Below are 23259 nucleotides of genomic sequence, written 5' to 3'. Positions count from 1 at the left end.
TGCTGCCTCCACAGGAAGTATGGTCAGTATACCTCTCTTAACTCTTCAGTTCCGTCCTAGCAGCCACCGTGTTTGGGCGCTCAGATTTTTTTATATATATTTTTTTTTTGCAACAACGCTATTTTAATTATTGCTTGACCGTTTTTTTTTTTTGGTCTGAGCACAATCTGCAGAAGCCATTGATCCCGAGTACTGATTCGAGTCCATGTCGCCTGTACGATACGTTTACCTTACGGCACCGCTGCCAGACCAACAATGTTATCTAAAGATTTTTACACTATGACGTTGTTGCAGTCCAGTGCACAGAGCTCCTGTCATTGTATTTTCTTTCATTTATGTCACAAATCCGGTTTCGAAAAATAACAATGGAACACGCAAACCAGGAAAAAGCGTTCGTATATTAAACTGTTTAAGATTCAGGTATTGGGAACAAAAAGTTCCAAGTAGCACGGGCTACGGTGAGCCCGTAGTGGACTTGCCTGGCACAGGAGCGGGGCTGTAACTTGGGGTATATTAAGTTGTTGTTTCAGATTTAGCTACTCAGAACGAAGTGTCCATGTAGCACAGGCTATGGTGAGCCCATAAGGGTATATTTTAAGCATTAAGGCTAACTATATAGGCCTACTCCCCCCCCCCCCCCCCGCCTTGATGGAAGATGAATGAGGTGGACGGGTTAGAAGAGTGGTCAGCTGGTGGCCCTCACATCATCACTACACCCAACACCCGTGAGTACTGACATTATCTGCCTCCTGTGTACTATTATATCCCTCCACACCTCAGCTGCACTAGTAAACAAACATCGTATGGGCCTTCTGCAGTTACCTTTATTCTTATGTTCTTATGTGCTTCGTCCCTCATTTATCCCTTATGTAACCCCCCTTATTTTTATCTTTATCACCTGACCCCGTACGGGTATAAATAAATAAATAAATAAATAAATAAATTTTTATTCAGGTAAGGTACGTACATACATACAAGGTAAGATACAAAAGTTGATGGATTTATAGATAGAGCTAGTACATACAATGCCTAAAGCCACTATTACGCAAAGCGTTTCGGGTATAAATCAACGAGTCCTATAATTTCATTTCACTTGAGAATAAACAAACATTCTGCACGTCTCATACTCGCTTTTCTCCCTTTACATTGTTTCAAAATCAAAGCCTTTACTGATAAACGATGGTGCGTTTATAACTTATCATTATTTGGCAAAATTTAATAGCCCATTATGTGCCTCTGTAACCCTTTCCACTACCGCCCACAAGATGGGTATGGGGTGCATAATAAATGAACTAAACTAAACTGCCCGAAACGCTGCGCGTACTATTGGCTTTATAAGAATTTAATTAACATGTTTTGTATCCTCACAATCTCAATGTACCTTCAACAACCAGGTACCCATTTTACTGTTGGGTAAACAGAGGCTACACAGTTAAGGATTGATGCCCAGTAAAACCTTCTCATCCAGGAAACAGGAAACTTCGGGGCGGTGGTAAGTAGACCTGTGTCGCAACCGGACAGTGCCAGGTTCGAATCCCGCAACAGGACATTGTTTCACCAACGCTTCTTTTTTGCCAGATGTCTCTCTTCACCTAACAGAATAGGCACCTACGGTGAATTGCATCCCGGTGAAAGCCTACGGGCCCCCTGGATATAAACCTTAAACCAGGCTTCCTGTCCCCTGGCATTACGAAAACCTTAAGGTGAACCCCCAGGGGCAAGACATTCAGCCACTCGTGTGTACTCACCTAATTGTGCTTGCGGGGTTGAGCTTTGGCTCTTTGGTCCCGCCTCTCAACTGTCAATCAACTGGTGTACAGATTCCTGGGCCTTCTGGGCTCTATCATATCTACATTTGAAACTGTGTATGGAGTCAGCCTCCACCACATCACTTCCTATAGTGCATTCCATTTATTAACTACTCTGACACTGAAAAAATTCTTTCTAACATCTCTGTGGCTCATTTGGGTACTAAGTTTCCACCTGTGTCCCCTTGTTCGTGTCCCACCCGTGCTGAAGAGTTTGTCTTTGTCCACCCTGTCAATTCCCTGAGAATTTTGTAGGTGGTTATCATATCTCTCCTCACTCTTCTGTTTTCCATGAATGTGAGGTTCAGCTCCTTTAGCCTTTCCTCTCAGTTCCGGGACGAGCCTGGTGGCATACCGCTGAATCTTCTCTAACTTTGTCTTGTGTTTAACTAGGTATGGACTCCAGACTGGAGCTGCATACTCCAGGATTGGTCTTACATAAGTGGTATACAGGGTCCTGAACGATTCCTTACACAAGTTTCTAAAGGCAGTTCTTATGTTGGCCAGTCTAGCATATGCCGCTGATGATAATCTTTTGATGTGGGCCTCTGGGGACAGGTTCGGTGTGATATCAATCCCCAGATATTTCTCTCTATTTGACTCTTGCAGGATTTCACCTCCCAGATGATGCTTTGTGTTCAGCCTCCTGCTCCCTTCGCCTAATTTCATTACCTTACACTTTCCTGAGTTGAACTTTAGCAGCCATTTTCTAGACCATTCCTCCAGTTTGTCCAGGTCATCTTGTAGTCTCTATCTTCATCCGTCTTGATTCTTATAATTTTTGCATCATCGGCAAACATTGAGAGGAACGAGTTTATACCCTTCGGAAGATCGTTTACATATATTAGAAACAGGATGGGTCCAAGTACTGAGCCCTGTGGGATTCCGCTGGTGACATCTCGCCACTCTGATGTCTCCCCCTCACCGTTACTTGCTGTTTCCTGTTGCTTAAGTATTCCCTTATCCACTGGAGCACCTTCCCTTTTACTCCTGCCTGTTGCTCCAACTTTTTTAACAGCCTTTTATGGGGTACTGTGTCAAAGGCTTTCTGGCAGTCCAGGAAAATGCAGTCGACCCACCCTTCTCTTTCCTGCCTAATTTTTATTGCCTGGTCATAGAGTATGACCAGACAACAAAAGTGTGTACTCACCTAGTTGTACTCACCTAGTTGTGCTTGCGGGGATTGAGCTCTGGCTCTTTGGTCCCGCCTCTCAACCGTCAATCAACAGGTGTACAGGTTCCTGAGCCTATTGGGCTCTATCATATCTACACTTTAAACTGTGTATGGAGTCAGCCTCCACCACATCACTTCCTAATGCATTCAATTTGTCAACCACTCTGACACTAAAAAAGTTCTTTCTAATATCTCTGTGGCTCATTTGGGGACTCAGTTTCCACCTGTGTCCCCTAGTGCGTGTGCCCCTTGTGTTAAATAACCTGTCTTTATCAACCCTGTCGATTCTCTTGAGAATCTTGAATGTGGTGGTCATGTCCCCCCTAACTCTTCTGTCTTCCAACGAAGTGAGGTTTAGTTCCCGTAGTCTCTCCTCGTAGCTCATATCTCTCAGCTCGGGTACTACTCTGGTGGCAAACCTTTGAACCTTTTCCAGTTTAGTCTTATGCTTGACTAGATATGGACTCCATGCTGGAGCCGCATACTCCAGGATTGGTCTGACATATGTGGTATATAATGTTCTGAAAGATTCCTTACACGTACGTGTACGCGTGCGTGCGTGTGTGTGTGTGTGTGTGTGTGTGTGTGTGTGTGTGTGTGTGTGTGTGTGTGTGTGTGTGTGTGTGTGTGTGTGTGTGTGTGTGTGTGTATAGGGGCGGAGAACAGCCAATTCAGCCCATTACGTTCCTCTGTTACCATTTACCACACCACAGAATGGGTACGGGGGTATATAACATGAACAAAATCAAAATCATTATAGTTGAGCGATGAGAGGGTGAACATGCAAGAGCACGCTGAACCCTATAGTAACCCAACTAGACAAGTGTAAGCAGACACAACTAGGCGAGGACACACGTGAGTATCAATACGTTAAGTAGAGTTGCCAGGCACCTAAAGTAGAGTTGCCAGGCACCCTAAAAAATTACACTGTCGTCACAACCGTTCATACAAGTGTAAAAGCTATCTCAAGCACAAATGTAATAGTTTTATTTATAAATGTAAACTGTTATTATAAAACATACGAACACAATAAACACTTGAAAAGCAATACGGATTAAGATATTCAGGGTTAAAAACAATTAAAACAACCGTAAGGTCAAAAGTACTTTTGGTTCATTTATATCATATATATATTAATGCTGGAAATTTGAAACAAAGGTGATATTTGTAAATCCACTTGCTAATGCCAGCAAGTGGTTTCCTGGCACCAAAGAACGTGGCCTGCAGCTGTTCCCGTGGATTAAAGCTTATTATACGCGTGATCATGGCTTCTCCCCTGCCTCCATGGACAGTGTTCAGCTTAGCTTAGTTCATTTATTATGCACCCCATAACCATGATGCGAGTGGTAGTGGACGCCGTTCCCATCCTGAGCATTTTTCTTGTCATTTCTTTATTATGCACCCATACTTATCCCGTGGGCGGTGGTCCTGTGAGCGGGAGTGCAGTCCACACCCATCCTGTCAACAGTGGTGGATAGTTGCAAGTGCCCATAGCGGACTCAGGAACTGAAACTCAATATTCGTTTATATAGAGGCACACGACGGGCCCCAGGTACTAAAATTCGTGTTCGTTGACTATAGGCAAAAAAAAAAACAATATTATATTTCTGAATGTAATTTCGTTAGCCAAGTTGGGATTCGTTATATAGTTGCATTTTAATAAGTCATTGTTCTATCATATTATATTTGAATCCAGTTTGATAAACTCTTAATGTATTTGTTAATAAACTATGCAACCACATAGATCGTCAGTGCTATAATTTACTTAGCTAAATAATATTTGGGGTTCAATTCCGGCGCAGAGTCCATTATGTTCATTAGTCCTGTTCCATACCGCTCATAAGATAGGTATGGGGTGCATAATATTTGAACTAAACCAAAAGATATTCTTCGTTTTATGTTTTCTGCGAGCACTTATAATCGAAGGAAAGTTGAAGTTTTATGATATCTTTTAGGCTATAAAGGTAAAGGCAGGTGATTAAAGACCTTTTGTACCTACCATAGAGTGCTACCGCTCGTATATTGAGTTAAGGGTGCATAAGTGCCTAGTGACCCAAGTGCCTAGCCGGTAGGTACTTGGGGCAACAAATTATCAGTCAAGACTGAAGTTCACTTTGTTTCAGTTTCGGATTCGTATCGCACAAATGAGAGACAATTCGAACAATTAAAGGGTATTGTTATAGCTTTGGGCCACCTATATTATAGTCGATGTCATCCACCTGATTTTACCCTGGCTCAATTTTTTTTTATAAAACACAATTTCAAATGATAAACGGGGTTGGGTCATCTCAATAAATAATTCTCACAGAGGTGCTGTAACTTACGTGGTGTTCGCCCGGCCGGGTTAGGATAAATGCACTTGACTCGGTGGGATAATGGGTATCAACGGTAAGTCAGCAGGTTACTCCCATGTTGAGTCTGAATCACTAACTGAATGAATGACCATAAACTGTGATAACCTCGCTCGTTGGCTATAGGAGCACCTCCATCAGCCTAAAGGGTACTACACCTATACGCGTATAGGTGGGTGACAGGTCAGACCTTGGCCACTGGTGAAAATAAACTTTAATATGGGTATCCGAAAGCGAGTTAACTCCGGACATATCAGTTATTTATTCAGATACACAGATGTTAATTGCTCTCGGTGCAATATTTACAACCGTTTCCAACCTAAAAATTGTTTTGGGTTGGGACGATTTAAATTCTATGACGCTTTGGAGGGTTACACGGAAACGTATATACAAATTTGATTTGTAAGTAAATATAAATACAATTTAAAAGTAATACGAGGCAGACAACTTCTTTGAGGTAACACTTGTCAGATAACAAGGGTCAAGTAATTTGTGGCGCAGTAGGCAGCGCAGTCGTGTTACAACCGAAAGTTCCCTGTACCCGAGGTTGGCTGAAAAATATTGCGACTGTGTGCTCTCCTTTATTCTTACCGAAACACTGTTGAGTGGGGGCAAAATTAGACACACGTACCTGGAAACCGCAGGTCCTGCCATAAATGTGGGGGCAGAATTATCCATCTATGACCACAGATTGTCAGTCCCATTTCAACTCGCAACACACTGAACAAGCTGCTGAAATTGTTAAAGACGCATCATGACAATTTAAAGATATGATAGGTAGATTTTTATTTGTACAAAAATGACTGCAGTTATGTACAGACTTTACATGTACAGTACTGTATATTACAATGATATATATTTTACCAGACGCACAAACTCACTCACACACACCATTTCGGGCAAATCTTAAAACTATTATATGGTCACTTTAAAATGTTGAACATTTTTATCATGGTATCATTAATATATATGGCATCATTAATATATTATCTATAGGCTAAATAAAGAAGAATATAAGGAATAAGATACTGCAGTAATTACAATTAATTAGAATATTATTGATATCCTTATATATAATAAATTTTAGGTCAATTCCAAAACCAAAGCCTATATGACACAAACGTTTACACCGACAGCTATAAAACTATAAACCATAGGTGCGAAACTAAAGAAAAATAAACATGGCGCCTTTCTCCTCTTGTAATCTACATAAATGTCCTCATCCCCGCAGGAATATGGAGGTGGTTTAGGGCTGGCCTTCCCCTGCGGTATGTGGTGGTGGTGCTGGGGCTGCTGGGCTGCTGCATGGACTACCTGGTGCGAGGGGGGCTGAATATTGCCATAGTTGCCATGGTCAACACCACTCGCTCAACGCTCAATGATTCCCATCTTCCCAGTGGCGCCTGCCCCGCTACTCGCAATCTCTCTCACAATGGCACTGATGATGACGATTTGGTGAGTGTGAGTGAGTGAATGAGTGAGTGTGTGTTAATGAGTGAGTATTTTATTTTAATTATATTTTTCTGAATTGCACTATTCATCTTCTCCATCAGCAGGGTGGTGGCGAATTTGACTGGAGCTTGGAGGAACAAGGGATCATTCTTGGCACCTTTTTCTGGGGCTACTTCTTCACCAAGACCTCAGGTGCGCTAACAAAAGAACATCAGATTAATGGACACTGCAGTATGCCTATTGTCCCATATGAGGCAGCTCTTATTTAGATTTAACTCATTCATATAATATGTCTAACCTATGCTTGGAACCATCTACCATTCCCAGGTTTATTTTGTTACCTGGTAATTAGTTCCTTAAATCAACCATCCTATTTCTAAACCAGTATTTACCCTGGTCTTTCCTAAATCTAAACTTGTCCAATTTACATTCATTGTTTCATGTTCTATTTTGTATTAATATATGTAACACCTTATTAATACTGTATCCTCTTTGTTATACATATTCATCCATTTATATACTGTACTTCAGTCATGTCACCCCTAACTCTTTTTTTTTTTGAGAGTGTAAATTAAGATTTTTTAATCTCTTCATATTATGAAATTTGTAATTAATGGGAATAGTTTTGTCAATCTTCTCTCTACTCTTCCAGTGAATTAATATCCACTCTACAGTATGACAACCAAAACTGAATTGCATAATCTAAATGGGGCCTAACAAAGAGCAAGATAAACCTGAAAAACATTAGTTGTCTCATTACTAATACTTCTAGAAATAAATCCCTGTGCTCAATTTGCCCTCTTCCAAACATTTATGCATTGATTTTTGCCTCTACATCGCCACTAATCATGACTTAGACCTTTTTTGCATTCAGATTTAATAATTTCAAAATTATCCAGCTCATATCTAGTAACTATCATCATTACAGCCTCAGAACCCAACATTTTTCAGCATTAAATTGCATCTGCCAATCTTTGAGGTCTATTAAATCATACTGAAGCAATTTTGATCATCTGAATTTACTTCCCTTTTTATTTTTGTAGGATTAGAAAATCTGTAGATGCTGTTCAATTCTGTATCTAAATTGTACTGTACAGTACATGGCAACTAACAGAGGTCACAGGACAATGCCTTGGGGCACTCCACTTACAACTTAGGATAGCACCCCAGTACATAAGCTTCAGCTTTTCTAATCAGTCTTTTGTTGGTACAGTATCAAAAGTCTTGCTGAAGTCATGGCATACAATATCACAATCCTTTCCACTACCAACTGTGTCTTATATGCTGGGAAAGATTGAGGGCAGATTTGTCAAAGATGAGCAATCCTCTGTAAAGCTGTTGTGATTCCTGTTTTAATCTGTTTTTCAAGATGTGGAGAGTAGCTTTTGTGATTATTAATTCAAGTACAGCACATGTCATTTTCCCACAACAGAAATTAAGTTAATTGGCCAAAAGCTTGACACGAGCAATCTATTCCCCTTCTTTAAAATTGGCACTACATTTGTATCTTAACACAGTTGTGGTATTCTGCTCAATTGTAATTATATAAATATGAAAGTTAGTAGCTCACTTAGCTTGCCATTAACATTCATTTAGGACCCTGGCAAAGACTGTGTCTGATCCTTGGGACTTGTTGGGCTTCAATTATTCTGTTTCATAACTAACTCCCTAGTAATGTCTAAACAATACAACTCGTCTTCTTCACCACCTTCATAAATTTGTTCAGGTATAGGTGAATTCCCATCTGCCCTATAATCTTTGTCATACAGTATCAAGTTTTGGGGATTCTATTTTGTGTACCACTGCAAAAAAAATTATACAGTAATGCCTTTTTTGGCACCTTTGTTATTTTTTTATTTGAATTTGATTTCTTGTTCTTAATGTTGCCGAGTTAAAAAATCATTCTTCTACATTTTTCAATTCCTATCATAATTTTGTATGTGTTGCTTGTATTATTATTATTTTTTTTAGTAGTTCTCCATCTATGTACAGTACAGTACCTGAATGCAATTTCGAAATTGACCAGTGTAGCATACTCTTGACTATGCCCATAATGTTACTTTGGGTACTGAATTTATATTATTAAATTTAATGTAACACTTCAACTAGCAGGCTATCATACATTTCACCATTTATCGAGCGCTACTTTTCTATTTCTCTATAGGTGGTCGCTTGAGTGAGATTCTTGGTGGACGAGAGATGATGGCAATAAGTCTTGGAGCATCAGGAATGCTATCTCTCTTGTGTCCATATGCTGCCTATCTACATCCAATGGCTCTGGCAAGTCTACGGTTTATCATGGGTCTAGTACAGGGCCCTGCCTTTCCTGCTTTATATAGTGTGCTGGCCAGCTGGTCTCCGCCAGATGAGTTGGCCACCATGGTTACTATTGCTTACTCAGGTTTGTTAATTTTCATGCTGGTGTTGTTCAGTATATAGTTCTCATATCTGTGATAAAAATGATAATACTATAATAATAACAAGCAGTCCTTGTTAGATAGCAAGGTCTTCATCGCATTGTTGAAAGCATGTGACATTTGAAGTTAGGTGCCGGAGTCTAAACCAATGGTAGTGTATTGCATGTCATTTGCCATACTGTATGATTCACAGTGTACTGCATACTCTAGAGTAGAAAAGCAGACCACTTATACTGTACAGATATATATGTAAATGTGCAAACAATCTGGCCCTTACACATTACCTCCACTTTTTGTCATCCTCTGTCTCATTCAGGAATGTCCTTGGGCAGTTTGGTGGCAATTGGCACCTCTGGGTGGGTGGTACATCAGCTAGGATGGCAGTGGGTGTTTTGGGGTGGTGGCACATTGGCACTTGTGTGGACACCTTTCTGGCTGTATTTTGTCCGCAACTCTCCCATCAATCACCCACTCATATCTGCCGAGGAAGAGGAATTATTGGGAGTCAACTACTCAATCAAGCCCAGGGTGAGCTTAGCATGCCTGTAGCAAAGAGCACTGACATCAGTATGTAATGTTAATATTTCATATTTTGCATTGTCCACAAACCTCATATCCCACCCTTCTACAGCATCCACCCCTACAAGCCACAAACACCACTCTCTCATACACACCACAAACACCACTCATACACACTATGGTGGGCCTTGCAGCTGAGTGGGCGGCACTCAGGGATTGTGGTCATAAGTGCCCCGGGTTCAATTCCCAGCCAAGGCAGAAACAAATGGGCACACAACAAAGTGTGTGGTCTGGTCAACTTCCTTTAGCCACGTTATTGTGACTCAACGCCTGCAACAAATATGAAGTTTTTCATTTAATGCCCTGTTCAACTAGCAATAAATAAGTACCTGGGAGTTAGACAGCTGTTATGGGCTGCTTCCTGGGGATGTGTGTGTGCATGTGTTGGAAAGAAATATATGTAGTAGACATAAGATGAAAAATAAATCGGTTAGAAAGGCAGGGTCCAAGAGCTAATAGCTCAATTATGCAGGCACAAATAGTAAATACTAGAAACATCACCCACCCACCACATACACTACTTACCGATACACTACCTACCCATACACCACCCACCCAGTTATTTATTTATTTATTTATTTATATCTATACAAGAAGGTACAATGAGCTTAAGAGTACAGTACAAAGCATTAATGTCTTTACATTCTTGTAAAGCCACTGACATGCATAGCATTTTGGTCAGGTCCTTAATCTAACAGATAATTTTAAGGAGGTCATTTGTAGCTAAATTGAAAAAAAGTTAACGGGTACACTAAGAAAATTTTAAAAAATTAGTAGGTACATTTTAGTTAAATTTGAGGATTATTTCTAGGTACTGTACATTGTAGCATAATTTGAGGATTATTTCTAGGTACAGTATATTGTAGTAAAATTTGATTCAACATAACAACCATGATATAAGATGATGGCAGTGATTATAATGGTGAAATTATATTGCTTAGGCACATATTTTGGGGTAGCCCACGATACATTGCGAGTGTAAAGCACTAGGTAGAAAACTATAAGGATGAAATTAGGTACTTTTGGTGCTACTTTTGAATAAGGGTTGTGGTTGGACAGCTTTTTAATTTGTTATTGGAGTGAGTTCCATAGACTAGGTCCCTTTATTTGCATAGTGTTTACACAGATTTAGTTTGACTCTGGGGATATCAGAGATATTTATTTCTGGTGTGGTGATTATGGGTTCTATTACATCTATCAAAGAAGAGTTTCAGAACAGGGTTTGCATCTAGGAACAAAGTTTTGTACATGTAAATGGCACAGGAGAATGTGTGGAGTGAGTTTATGTTAAGCATGTTGAGGGATTTAAACAAGGGTTCCTGTGTGTTGTCTGAAGGCAGAGTTTGTGATTGCTCTGATAGCAAGGTTTTGCTGGGTGATTATGGGCTTGAGGTAGTGTGCAGTGGTTGAACCCCATGCACAGATACCATATGTAAGATAGGGATAGATTAACACGTAGTATAATGAGAGTAGAGCAGAGTTTAGAACATAACATCTGATCTTAGAAAGAATACTGACCATTTTTGAGACTTTTTTTTGGTAATGTGTTGTATGTAGGTGTTGAAGTTGAGTCTTTTGTCAATGTATAGGCCAAGGAACTTACCATCCTTTTTATGGCTGATGTTAACATTGTCTATCTGAAGCTGAATTGCATTTGTTGATTTGTTTCCAAATAATATGTATTAGGTCTTTTCTATGTTTAGTGTGAGTTTGTTGGTTGCCATCCATGAGTGGACTTTTTAAAATTCGTTATTTACAACATTCATTAATGTGTGTGGGTTGGGGTCTGAGTAGATGATTTTAGTATCATCAGCAAATAGTATAGGTTTAAGAATGTTTAAAGACATTAGGCTGTATATAAGAAATGTATATAAGTAAATGTATACGTTGATAAGGAGATAAGAAATAGGAGAGGTCCTAGGATGCTGCTCTGTGGCACTCCTATGGTTAATGGTAGAGTGGGGGAGGTTATATCATTGATGGCTACATATTGGTGTCTGTCACTAAGATAAGATTGAATATAGTTCAACGCAAGGCCTAGGATTCCATAATGCTGAAATTAAAGTAAGCGGTAGTTGTGGTTAACAGTATCAAAGCCCTTTCTTAGGTCAATGAAGAGTCTAATTGGGAACTCATTTTTGTCAAGGGCTGTGTAAATGATATCAATCAGACTAATAATTGCATCATTGGTACTCTTTTTGTGAGTTGAAGCCAACCTGACAGGGACTTAGTATGTTGAATTTTATGAGGTAGGAATAGAGTTGTTTATAAATAATTTTTTCAAATATTTGTGATAATATAGGTAGATTTGAAATTGGTTTGTAATTGTTTGTCTGCTGTATTGCCTCCTTTATGAACTGGCCTTACTCGTGCTTTTTTAAGGATATCAGGGAATGTATGACATTCTTTACAGTTAAGGTACTGGTTGAAACAGATACTATTGGGATGAACTGATCAATGTCACTTTGTTTCAAATGGATTGCATTGTGATACATACTGTACATACAAAATCAAACTAAATTAAATTTAGAGGTAGACCTACCTAAAAAAAGTTGTATTATTTCTTAAGTTGTTATTTCTTATATTAAGCATGCACTTTATTTATGATCTGGGTATCAAAATATGCTTGCATACTGTACAATATGTGATTAGTTGTTTGTGCAAATATAAATGCATTCCTTTCTGAGAGGGGTTCTAAGGAGGCTCCTTGAGCTAGCTACCTGGATAGCTACACCCAATTCAATCCATTCAAATCCTCATGAGTCATCTGACCAGAGGCCAAAACCAAGGCCCTCCCTCACAGATGTGCAAGAAGCTGGGAATACTAGATCACCCTAACCAAGAAAAGTCCACCAGAAAGGTGGGTGAGACAAAGCCTACAATCAGCAAGATGAATAAATAAATAATAAAAAGAGACAATGAATCCTCAAAATGCAGCCCTACCTCCGAATAGACAATACGTTTTAATACTAAATGTAAGTACATTCCTGACTGTCTGCACCTGATGCTCACCAGGCCTCCCAGTGTCATGGCAGTGGGTTTCCTCCTTCAGGTGCATAGCACAGTGCATTAGTTTGCAGCAGTACAGCAGGCCCTGTAGAAGGTCTGTCTTCCTCCAGGCTCTACTCCGACTGCAGCTCATTGTTTCATGAATGTTTCTGGTCCCTCCAGGCTTCTTTGGCCTTGGGGCAGTTCACTCATTGCTAATTTTACCTATTATGGGAGGTTACTTTCTGTGGCTCTCCTCTGCATCTTGGTGTGTTTCCCTTTGTTTTGTTCTCTGTAGTCTCTCCCTTCCAGAAAACCAGCATTGAATGCAATGAAATGCCTCCTCTTTGTGGGTCCTTGGAGGCTCCTTAGATCCTCCCTTCCCTGTTCAGGGGTTTTGGTTTCGTCTTCCTGGCTAAATGACTTAAGGTCAAGGGCTGAGGGATTGAGGAGGTAGATAAGCAGTCCCCTAGTTGTGCATAGGTGAACCATTGAGTGAATTGCTTCACGACTGAGTGGTTTGTTTGTTTCAGGGATTCAGTGTCTGTTTTCTATTCCTTGTTTGCCTTGCTGATTGTATGTTTTGACTTACACACCTTTCTTTTGGTCTTGCATCATTGTGATGGGGTCAAGTTTTGGCCTCTGACCCCTAATAGGCTTACAGTGATTTGCTGGGGCCTGGCATGGATTGAATTAGATAAGGCTATCCGGGAGATAGCACCAGGAGCCCTCAAGGACCCATCAGAAAAGGGCGTTTAATTAAATTCAATACTGATTTCTGGGGGGAGCCCCGTCGGCTCCCCGGAGCTTTACCGGCTGATATGCTAATGTCAGACTTTGGCATCAGTCATGTGTATGGAGTTCTAGGGCCTACCGGGGACCACGAGCCAGAACCTGGCCCCCTCAGAGAGGCAAGGGGAGCAATGGCCTATAGAAACCCCCGTGTGGTTGGAAGCATTCTATGTCTGCCATCGACCGGGTCAAGCATCCAGAAAGGTAAGCATTCCAAAACAAACCCCTATTCTGGTGAAAATTGCTACCTAAGCCGAACTAGTGAATAGAACTCTTCAACAGAAAACACGGAAACTAGTATGACGTCATACGTCACCGCGCCGCTGTCTGCGCAGCTCCCCCCTCCCCGGGAGGGGGAAGGGGGAGCCCCAGACCTCCCACGCCGGCTATCCACCCATCAGTTCTTCGGCTGATGCTATAGGCAATGGTTATGTGCTCCGGCTCCAGTGGTTGTTTCAGCACTGTACCTAGAGTGTGGTGTCTGTTTTCTAGGTGGTGCGTGAGCCGGGTGTGATTCTTCAGTACTCGGGCTGCATGCGCCTAGGGTTCCCTTCCCTAGGTGCCCTGTAAGTACTGCCCTTGGGGCTTGGGGCCACCTTCCACAGGTTCCTTGGGTCCTGCCCCTGCTTGGCCGTTTACCGCTTGGTTTTCGGCCGCTCTTTGTGTGCTCGGGTGTTCTGTCTCCCTTGTTCGCCTTAGAGTAAGGGGCGGTGTTTGCACTGGTGGGGCGCGGGGTACTGTGCAGCTTGTCTTTACCAATCATAGCGGCCGGCTCTGTTCCGCTTGGGTACGCTGTCCTCTTGCGGGGTTTTCTTTTTCTTTTGTTTATATACCTGGTGGGGGGGTCTGCCTTCGTTCTTGCCCCTTGTGTCCCTTGTGTTCTGAGTATTTCTGGTGGTACCCCCTGCTAGGTCCCCGTGAGTGTACACGTCCCGGGGGTTCAGCTCTTAGAAAGTTGTTTGGTAGCTTGGGTGCCGGTTAGCAGTACCCTGCCTGGGATTACCTGAGCGCGAGTCCTCTTAAAGTAAACGCTCGGGACCCTGGGAAACCCCTGGGGGCGCGCGGGTCCGATGGATGTGACCCCAGAGCCCCCCCCCTCGCTTCCAGCGAGTTTGAGGGTTGCTCTCACCTTTTGTCTCTGGGTGACTCTCTGTTTTGCCTCCGTCTGCTGCCTGTGGGGTCGGTGACACCTTCGACCCGGTGTCCTGCGAGTTTGGTTGCTCGTTGTGGCTCGGTTACCCAGTTGTGCTAACAAAGCGGGTGCGGGCAGCAGGGGCGTTGCACTTGAGCCTTGGTGGTGGCAACGTTCTCGTGGTTTCCTCCCCGGGAGCCCCGGGGCTGCCCCGTTGTATTTCGTTTTGGGACTTGGGGGTGTTGGTTGCATCCACGCCCCCTTGTCTTTCCCCTGGTTCACCCTTCCTGCCTGCATCCGGTTCCTTACCGTCTGTAGGTTCAGGGCGGGGTGTTTCGTGGTGTTGAGACTCGGGCAGTCTCGGGGAATTCCCCTTCCGGGGTAGTGACGGGGGCATTTGGGCCTGTTCCTCCAGCCGTGTTGTATGAGTCTGCCAGTGGGCTCCCTTCCTTAGTGTTTTCACGGCTGCCCCGGTTTTCTGGTACGGCCGGGGCTTTGGGGGAACGGCTCGGCCCCGGGGCCTGTCGTGTAGGTTCCCGGGGCTGGGGAGGGGCTGCCTTGGGGGGGGCCTTGGCCCCGTTAGACCCCGTGGGGGGTTTTATCCCCCTCTAGGCGGGGCTTGTGGTTACGCGGAGTGGGGTCTTTCCTCCCCACTCGCTGTACGTGCTGTTGGACGTCGGCCCCTCCCCGGGCTCGGTTCCTTGGCCTTTGAGTCGGTTGGTTCCGTCCTGTGGGTGGATGTTTCCTCCCCCGCTTTTTGGGACGGTGTTTTTGTCATGTTTCCCCGTTCGTTGGGGTTCTGCGTGACTTTTGATCTCGGGTGCGCCTGCGCCTTCGTGTGCCTTCGGGACTAGTGTTGGCTTCTGTGTTCTCGAGGGTACGGGAAGGTTTTTCGCTACTTCCCGCATTATTGGAACGTCTGTCGGCTCCTAGTACTTGTCGCCCTGTTGGGCTACTTGTCGCCCTGTTGGGCTACTTGTCGCCCTGTTGGGCTACTTGTCGCCCGGTTGGGCTACTTGTCGCCCGGTTGGGCTACTTGTCGCCCGGTTGGGCTACTTGTCGCCCGGTTGGGCTACTTGTCGCCCGTTTGGGCTACTTGTCGCCCGTTTGGGCTACTTGTCGCCCGTTTGGGTTCCCTTTTTTTTTGGGCTCTTTGCTTCTTTGGCCGGTTTTATTGTTCCTGCTTCCTCTTTTGGCTCCTTTTCTCGTGCAATAGTCCTGGCTGGCGCCTTCCCGCAGGGAGGGTGTGCGGTTCGGTCAGCGTGTTATGCGCATGCGCCGTGGAGTTTGTTTTGGTCTGGGCGATGGTTCAGTGCTGGGGTTTTGCGCCCTTTTTTGCTACAGTGCTTCGCCTCTCGTTCTTCTCCCTGGCTGCGGTATGTGCCCCTTTGCACCAGGGGTGTCCTGGTTCCCAGTTGTGGGGAGGACACCGCGGTTTTCTGTGTCATGGGTGTGGACCGCCTCCTTCGCCTCTCCCTGTTCTCCTGCGGGTCCGGCTCTGGCGTCTTCACCTGGCGGTGCTCCCAAGTTCTTCTGGGCACGGTTGAGTCGTGTCGAGTTCGAGCCACCATTCGCCAGGTGAGTTTCTGCGGTCTGGCGTCTTTTGGCCGGGCGCTGGATGCGGCGGTGTTCATATACCTGTTTTTATTTAGGTATAATTTTGTACGACTGAGACCGTTCGCACACCAGTGACTGTCCCTTTATCACCCCTTCCTGTCCCCCTCATGTGCATGTCCAACCCATGCTGGAGTCATTCAGGGGACCCTCCTTTTTTAATGTTGTGAGGTGTGGGGGTTGTAGGGTTGGTTCTGTACTCACCTGGTGAGGCTCCTGGCTGTGCTTGCAGGATTTGAGCTCTGGCTCTTGGGTCCCGCCTATCTGGTAGAACTTGCGGGATAGTACCAGTGGAGTGCAGTGGTGCTATTGGCACTTTTGGGGAACACTGTATTACCATCAGTGGTCTGTGCTTGTTACACGACCTACTTGCGAGCATAAGCCTTCTTGCTGGTTCGTCCGTGGACTTCCAGGGCGCACTGGCCTGTTTTCGTATGGCAGTTCCGGCCCGTCCTGGTTGTGGGGGTATGTGGGCCGGTGGACTGCTCCTAGCAGCTGCCTGGTGGGCCATCCTCTGGCCGGTCTGGCCTGACCTTGGGCCGGGCTTGAGGTGTAACAGAGCTCCCAGTACCTCATCCAGCAGGTATCGAGCGGGGTTTTCTCCGCCGTCGGTCGCCTGGTGCAGGTTTCTGGGCCTGCAGGGTTTTGTCGTGTCTCCGTTGGCCCTGTCTGGGGTCTGCCTGCTCCGTTCTCTGCCTTTGCAGAGGGGAGTTGCTATTTACATGTTGCATGTTGCAGTGGTACCTGTTGCTGCTGCTGCTGCTGCACGTGAGCATTGGTACCGTGTTTCACGGTGGCGTGTCCTTGTTCCTGTGTCCGGTTGTGGAGTGGCGCTTTGCTGCCGTTTTGTGCCTGGGGATTGCGTGGGGTTTTTGTCCCTGCCTGATTGTCCACCCCTGGTTGTTCTCCTGGTTTTTTTTTTTTTTTGTGCTTCTGCTCTTTCTTCCTGCCTCTTCTGCAGCAGGAATGTTCTGCGTGTGTTCTTAGGCGTTGGTCAGCCTGTGTCCTGTGATGTGCTTCTTTGTCTCGGTCTGTTGCAGTTGTTCGTGCCCCTTGGTTCGGGTCCTGTTCTGGCGGCGACCCTTCCGCCTTCTTTGGTTTTCCTAGCTTGCCCTGCCGGTTGTTGTTGTTTTACTTTTTTTGGGGGGGTTCTTGCGATGTCTCGCGTCGGACCCGTCGTTTCTGAACTCCTGGCGGGCTTGCATGCTTCGGAGTTTTTCTGTTCGGCAGACGTTCCATCTCCTTGTGCCGCCTGGGTTTCGGTGGTCGCGCCCGAGATCTTCTCGCGGCTCCGCCTTTTTCCTGGGCTCGGGGGGGGCCTTGTCGGGGCTGCTTATGTTCTGCCTCGTGGTCTCGCCTCCGGTTGGTGGTCAGGTGGCTTCGTGGTAGGTGTCCCACCTGCGTGCTTTCTTGGCGGCAGTATGGGGTATTTTGGCGGTCCTTCCTTTTCCTGTCCCTTCTTCGGTGGGTCCTTCTTGTTGGCTTGGTTTACTCTCGGCTTGGTTTTCTAGTAGGGGTTGGGGGCCGTCGTCTTGCCACATACTGTCGCCTCTTTTCGTGCGGCGCAGGCGGAGCCGCTTCAGCTTGCTTTCGGTCTTGGTGTTGCTTCTGCACCGTTAGTCAGCTGTCTTGTGCGTCATTTCACCTCCGGCCTGTTCGTGCGCCGCTTGCACCATCCTGGTCTCTGGTCAGCGTGCTCTGTCTTCTCCTCGGTTGGTAGTGCCCCTTCGGTTCCGGTGTGTTTTTTCGTCGGCTCTTTCCTTTGGGCCTTTGCCTCTGGGGGTCGGTTCGCTGTGTTTTCTTGCTCCTTCGGTTTTAGCGTTTTGGTTGTTTGATGGCAGCAGTCTCCATCTTTTCTGGCGCGGGGTGGGGCTGCTGCATTCTGGAGGGGTCCAGGGTTTGTTGGTGCTTTGTTGGTCGGGCCGGGGGTGTATCTTTTTGTGTTCAGTGGCGGCCCTCTGCTGTTGTTTGCGTGCCACGGCGTTTGGGTCCGGAGCGCGTTTTGCGTTGCTCCGGTTCTGTTCTTCCCGGTTCGCGGGTGATGGTGTCCCGGGTGGTCAGCCGTGTTCTTGCGGCTAAGCTGCCTGTGTTCTTCCCTCATGCCTGTGGCGTTCGTGGCTTCGCTGCTCTCGCTGCCGTCTGGGCGACGTGGCCTTGCAGTCTTTCGGGCATGGATTTTTGGTGTTCGTGCAGGGGCCTTGCTGCTCGTGGTTCTCGTGGTGTTCCCGGGATTTTCGGGGCTGTGGCGCCTTGGGTTGGCGTTTGCTGCCGGTTGTCTCGCCTCCTTGGGGGGTGCGTGGTGTCCGCCTCCCGGTTTTGTCCCTTTGACCTTCCTCTGTGGGTAGTTAGCTCCGGGGAGCCGACGGGGCTCCCCCCAGAAAACCGGCGTTGAATGTAATGAAACGCCATTTTCTGGGTGAGACCCGGAGGCTCCCCGGCAACCCTCCCTCCCTCCGGTCGGCGTTTTTCGCGTGTTTTGACATCCAGCCTCAGAACTGATGGGTGGATAGCCGGCGTGGGAGGTCTGGGGCTCCCCCTTCCCCCTCCCGGGGAGGGGGGAGCTGCGCAGACAGCGGCGCGGTGACGTATGACGTCATACTAGTTTCCGTGTTTTCTGTTGAAGAGTTCTATTCACTAGTTCGGCTTAGGTAGCAATTTTCACCAGAATAGGGGTTTGTTTTGGAATGCTTACCTTTCTGGATGCTTGACCCGGTCGATGGCAGACATAGAATGCTTCCAACCACACGGGGGTTTCTATAGGCCATTGCTCCCCTTGCCTCTCTGAGGGGGCCAGGTTCTGGCTCGTGGTCCCCGGTAGGCCCTAGAACTCCATACACATGACTGATGCCAAAGTCTGACATTAGCATATCAGCCGGTAAAGCTCCGGGGAGCCTCCGGGTCTCACCCAGAAAATGGCGTTTCATTACATTCAACGCTGGTTTTTTATTAATACAGTACAGGTATACAAATATGTAAATAAAAAGTTGAATTAGAATGGAAGTTCAGTTGTAGCAGGAAGGGTTCAATCCCACCTGATTTTGATATTTGCAGCTTCACTATATAGTACAGTATATTTTTACATCATTATTTCTATCAATAACTTAACCCTGCAGAGGAATGTTCCATGGACTCACCTTATCCGCTGCTATAGATTCTACCCATGTATTCTGGCTGAGTTTGCGACTTCTTGGGTAGGAAATCAGACCATCACTGAGGGGCCAACTTTTCTCAAGATGCAGGTAGTGTTCTTTAAATATTACAGCTCTGTCCTTCACTGGAAAAAAATTAGATGTTCAATATTGTACTGTAAATATAAGCCATAATGAAAGTAATAAATAGGTATCTCTAACCTGTATCCTATACCTTTTGTCCAGATTGGGATGAGTTTGACTGAAGTAAGTTGGGTGCTGGCTGGCGGCCAAACCTGCAGCTGGATAGGATCCTTTACCTTTGGCAGACTATCAGACTTGCTTATTCACCATAACATTTTTTCAAAAGTAAACACTAGAAGACTCATGCACTTCATTGGTAAGTATTTTTATACATATTTCAATAGAAATCTGTTTCTTTAAATACCGTACACAAAATTTAGAAAGTAATCTTGAGCATCTTACCTTTTGCAGGAATGATGTTAGTGGTTGTGGGTCTATGTTGTATGGTGTGGGCAGGATGCCACAAGTGGGTAGTGTCTGCTCTGCTGGTGTTTGTCATGATAGGCACCTCCACCACCCTGAGCACCTTCACACTCGCACCAATGGATCTTGCGCCCAACTATGCTGGTGAGCGTTGTTTACCTGAAGTTGCTCTTAGCCACTTTGAACATATAAAATTCATGTTACATAACTATTGGGCTGGTAAAGATGGTTTAAGCATTGTACTTTAAACATGTTTAGAAACAGTGTGATTTTGGCAATAAGTAAAACTGAGTTCTGCTTAGGAATTTATTCAACCAACGAAAACAGATGTCTACAGTTATAATCTCAAAAGAACTGTTATTTGACAGGAAATACAATACAGTACAGTACAGTATAGTACTTGATTAAACTTTTTAAAATCTTCCCTACAGGGACTTTGTCAGGATTACTGGGAATAGGTAACATCAGTGGCTTTGTGGCTCCCATTGCTACAGCAGAAATAATCACCAAGGTATTCCACATTTTTTTTTTATCTCAGCTCTTCTGACCAAGTTTATCAATATTTCTGAGCATGAATGGGGAAGTGATATGTTTTGTTTTTACAAACTTTAAATGTGTGTCATTGAAATAATTTTCTAGGTGGGACCCCTCAGTAAATCCCAGTCCTGTTATGCTGGCCTAAGGTTCCAGAGACAAGCTCGGGAAGCCACTCAGAGCTCACCAGAAAATGGCATTTCGTTACCTTCCAAACTTGATTTTTCTTATTGTAATTAATAAGATTGTCCATCTGTCTGCCTTGCACTTTTTCCTGTGTCAGGGTGAAATATGATATATTGTTAATCAAATATATTATCTATTGATTGTCTTGGTTTAACCATGCTGTAGGTACCAAGGTGAACATAAATCTCTCCATTAGCTTATCTATCTGACATTCCACCCTTGCTAATTTTTTTTATTACATAAATGAACATGTTTCATTTATTTCAATACAATCCCATCTGTTATGAATATCATTATTTAATAATTTTCGAATTTTAAGCGGCAGTGATAAAATTTTCATTGAAAACTTATATTTAACAGCTTGCATAGTAGGCTATTCTAACAAAAGTACTATATATTCCACAGACTGGTGGTTGGACGGGTTCATTGCTGCTTGGAAGTGGCCTTTACTTGTTGACAGGCTTTATCTATATGGCTACTGTCACTACAGAGGTTCAAGACTGGAATTATTATGAAGATTTACATAGCCTCATTGAAGATCAACAGCCTTGACAAAAAAAATAACTAGGGGACTTTATTATGAAATTAGCATTTGTAATAGTGAGAATTTGTAAATAGTAAAATATGAGCATGTAGTTCCACTGACTGCCTTTTTATATGCATTACCAAACATTGTTGATTACTAAAGACTGTGTATAAAAATCAATTAGAATTATAGAATTAAAAAATAAAACAAAGCTTTAGGGGCCTATCCTTTGAGTTCTATCAACACTAAATATTTCTTATATGTAGTCTTTATATTTATTTACCCATATTTAAATATTTTACATAATTATATATTCATAATACAGCATGGAAAGTAAATGTAATCACACTTTCCATAAAGTACAACATTAAATTAAAATATATGGAGCTTGTCATTTATTTAATGTCAACTTATAATAAGATGATACATTTCACCTATTATACAGTATTGTATGTCAGAATCTGAGCACAGTCCAAGGGAAATACAGTATTTTTTTTTATAGTGGACAAAATACTGTACAGTATACTCGGCTGTGTTCTACTTTAACCCTTTTCCCCTAGTTTGTGACCCCATCCTATTTTTCAAAATATTATAAATTTTAAGTTTTTTTATTTAAAATTATTAAAATTTCATAAGCTAATGGATTATTATGAAGCCTTTAGCAAAATAAAATAGAGAATAAGAGAATATATAATTGGCATGAAATTTAGCATTATTTAAGTCAACAAAAATAAAGATCATATTTGTCATGATTTTGATCAAACTGTCATCATGATGCTCTCACCATTTGTGAAAGCATCGGGTTTAAGCTCAACAATTCACAATGTAAGACAAAACAGGAAATGCTTTTTCACCAATAGACTTATAAACTTATGGAACTGCTGAAGACATAAATGCCAAAACACTGTTGAGTTTTAAAATTCAGATCGATAAAATCATCAGGACAAATTAGAAGCCTATGACAAGCCGCTGGCTTCCTGTCCTCGTAGAAGTCACTACAGAGAGGGGTGGCCCTCGGGAAATACTGATTATGGCAAAGATGGTGACGTCTGGAAAGAATCTGGTTCGTGATCAGCTCGTAGTGTTAATAAACAACACTACTAATTACATAATACAGTACAAAATATCACTAATAATGTTAATATTGCTGTTGGCTGCTGCATGGTGTGTATGCGCCGGTTGAGGCAGATCAGAGGTGTAATTACTTCTGGCCTAGTTGTGTTGAGTCTGCCTGATGATGATTGATTGATAAAGATTAAGCCACCCAAGAGGTGGCACAGGCATGAATAACCTGTAATGCCCGATGGTGTGGTCAGACGGCCTTATATTCCTGTCCACCGGACTTTTGTTTGAAACGGTTGCTAATAAATTGGTTGATGGGAAATTTGCCTGGTATCTGTTGGATATAATTTGTATTTCCAGGAATCTCTGGGAATATGTTATAGATGCTATTAGTGGTATGTTTGGGTCGATGGGAAACTTTACTGGTATCTGACGGATGTCATTAGTACCTTGTGGAATTCCTATACTGTAATTATGGGATTCTTGGGGATAAATTAAGTATAGAGTGGTAGGCCTCGGGAGGCCTGGTCGACAACCGGGCCGCGGGGACGCTAAGCCCTGGAAGCACCTCAAGGTAACCTCAAGGTAAGGTAGACGGTAGTTTGCTATTAGCCATTCTGGATTAATGTTTTCTTCTGATCATTACTAAGAAGAGAACTATATTGAAGCCGTTAAGTCAATTAATGATATTATTTTACAAAAAAATTGTTAGCCGTTAAATATTACTTGGGTACCAAGCATATTTTTCCTTTTAATAACGGGTAATGGCTATGGTGACACATCTGTCACCTACAGCCATCAGCCTACACATCTGTGTAGGCTATGCTTATCTTAACATACTAAGAAGGTTAGGGTAAGGTTGGTGTTTTCTATGAAGCTTTTCAAGGTAAACTAAAATATTCACACTAAATTAGTATATCACATATGCACTTATTTAATAAGTCAATACTGACTGTACGAAAGTGCGAGAACGGGTTGCACGCATATACACTGTATATAAACTATAGGA

General features: G+C 43.7%; 1 protein-coding gene and 1 long non-coding RNA gene across 6 annotated transcripts in view; one reads left to right on the top strand and one right to left on the bottom strand.

Annotated features, from left to right (window-relative positions):
* LOC123760059 (uncharacterized) overlaps positions 1-23259 on the bottom strand; it is a 31930-nt gene that overhangs the window by 4354 nt on the left and 4317 nt on the right. Inside the window, exons 2-5 of one of the 3 annotated variants that reach the window (XR_006773102.2) lie at positions 19922-20120; positions 19442-19581; positions 9487-9680; positions 5965-6982 (exon numbers count right to left, since the gene is read on the bottom strand). This is a non-coding gene — a long non-coding RNA (uncharacterized lncRNA). Of the gene's footprint in view, positions 1-5964; positions 6983-9486; positions 9681-19441; positions 19582-19921; positions 20121-23259 lie in introns of those variants that run through there. The other 2 variants (XR_006773104.2, XR_006773103.2) reach the window with 2 other exon arrangements.
* LOC123760055 (sialin) lies at positions 67-21828 on the top strand. Of its 3 annotated transcripts, none has more exons than XM_045745477.2 (10): positions 67-725; positions 6565-6788; positions 6890-6977; positions 8950-9186; positions 9519-9730; positions 19421-19546; positions 19682-19835; positions 19931-20086; positions 20374-20453; positions 21068-21828. In XM_045745477.2, the coding sequence occupies exons 1-10, from the start codon at positions 656-658 to the stop codon at positions 21212-21214; spliced, it is 1494 nt and encodes a 497-aa protein (XP_045601433.2). In that variant the 5' UTR covers positions 67-655; the 3' UTR covers positions 21215-21828. The 3 variants fall into 3 exon arrangements, with proteins under 3 accessions (XP_045601433.2, XP_045601432.2, XP_045601434.2); XM_045745476.2 differs by having other exon boundaries at positions 68-725; positions 6887-6977; XM_045745478.2 differs by lacking the exon at positions 67-725 and adding an exon at positions 5227-5370 and having other exon boundaries at positions 6887-6977.

Source organism: Procambarus clarkii, chromosome 16 (genome assembly GCF_040958095.1).
Source record: "Procambarus clarkii isolate CNS0578487 chromosome 16, FALCON_Pclarkii_2.0, whole genome shotgun sequence".
NCBI classification, from domain to species: Eukaryota; Metazoa; Arthropoda; class Malacostraca; order Decapoda; family Cambaridae; genus Procambarus; species Procambarus clarkii.
Note: the sequence above shows the minus strand (reverse complement) of the source record. Positions and strands in the feature narration are given on the sequence as shown.

Excerpts from the sequence above, each read along its gene's own strand:
- LOC123760055 (XM_045745476.2), top strand. The coding sequence starts at position 656 with ATGAATGAGGTGGACGGGTTAGAAGAGTGGTCAGCTGGTGGCCCTCAC. Across the intron at positions 6,789-6,886 it reads GCACTGATGATGACGATTTG|CAGGGTGGTGGCGAATTTGA; the intron begins GTGAGTGTGAGT and ends CTTCTCCATCAG. Across the intron at positions 19,836-19,930 it reads AAGACTCATGCACTTCATTG|GAATGATGTTAGTGGTTGTG; the intron begins GTAAGTATTTTT and ends TACCTTTTGCAG.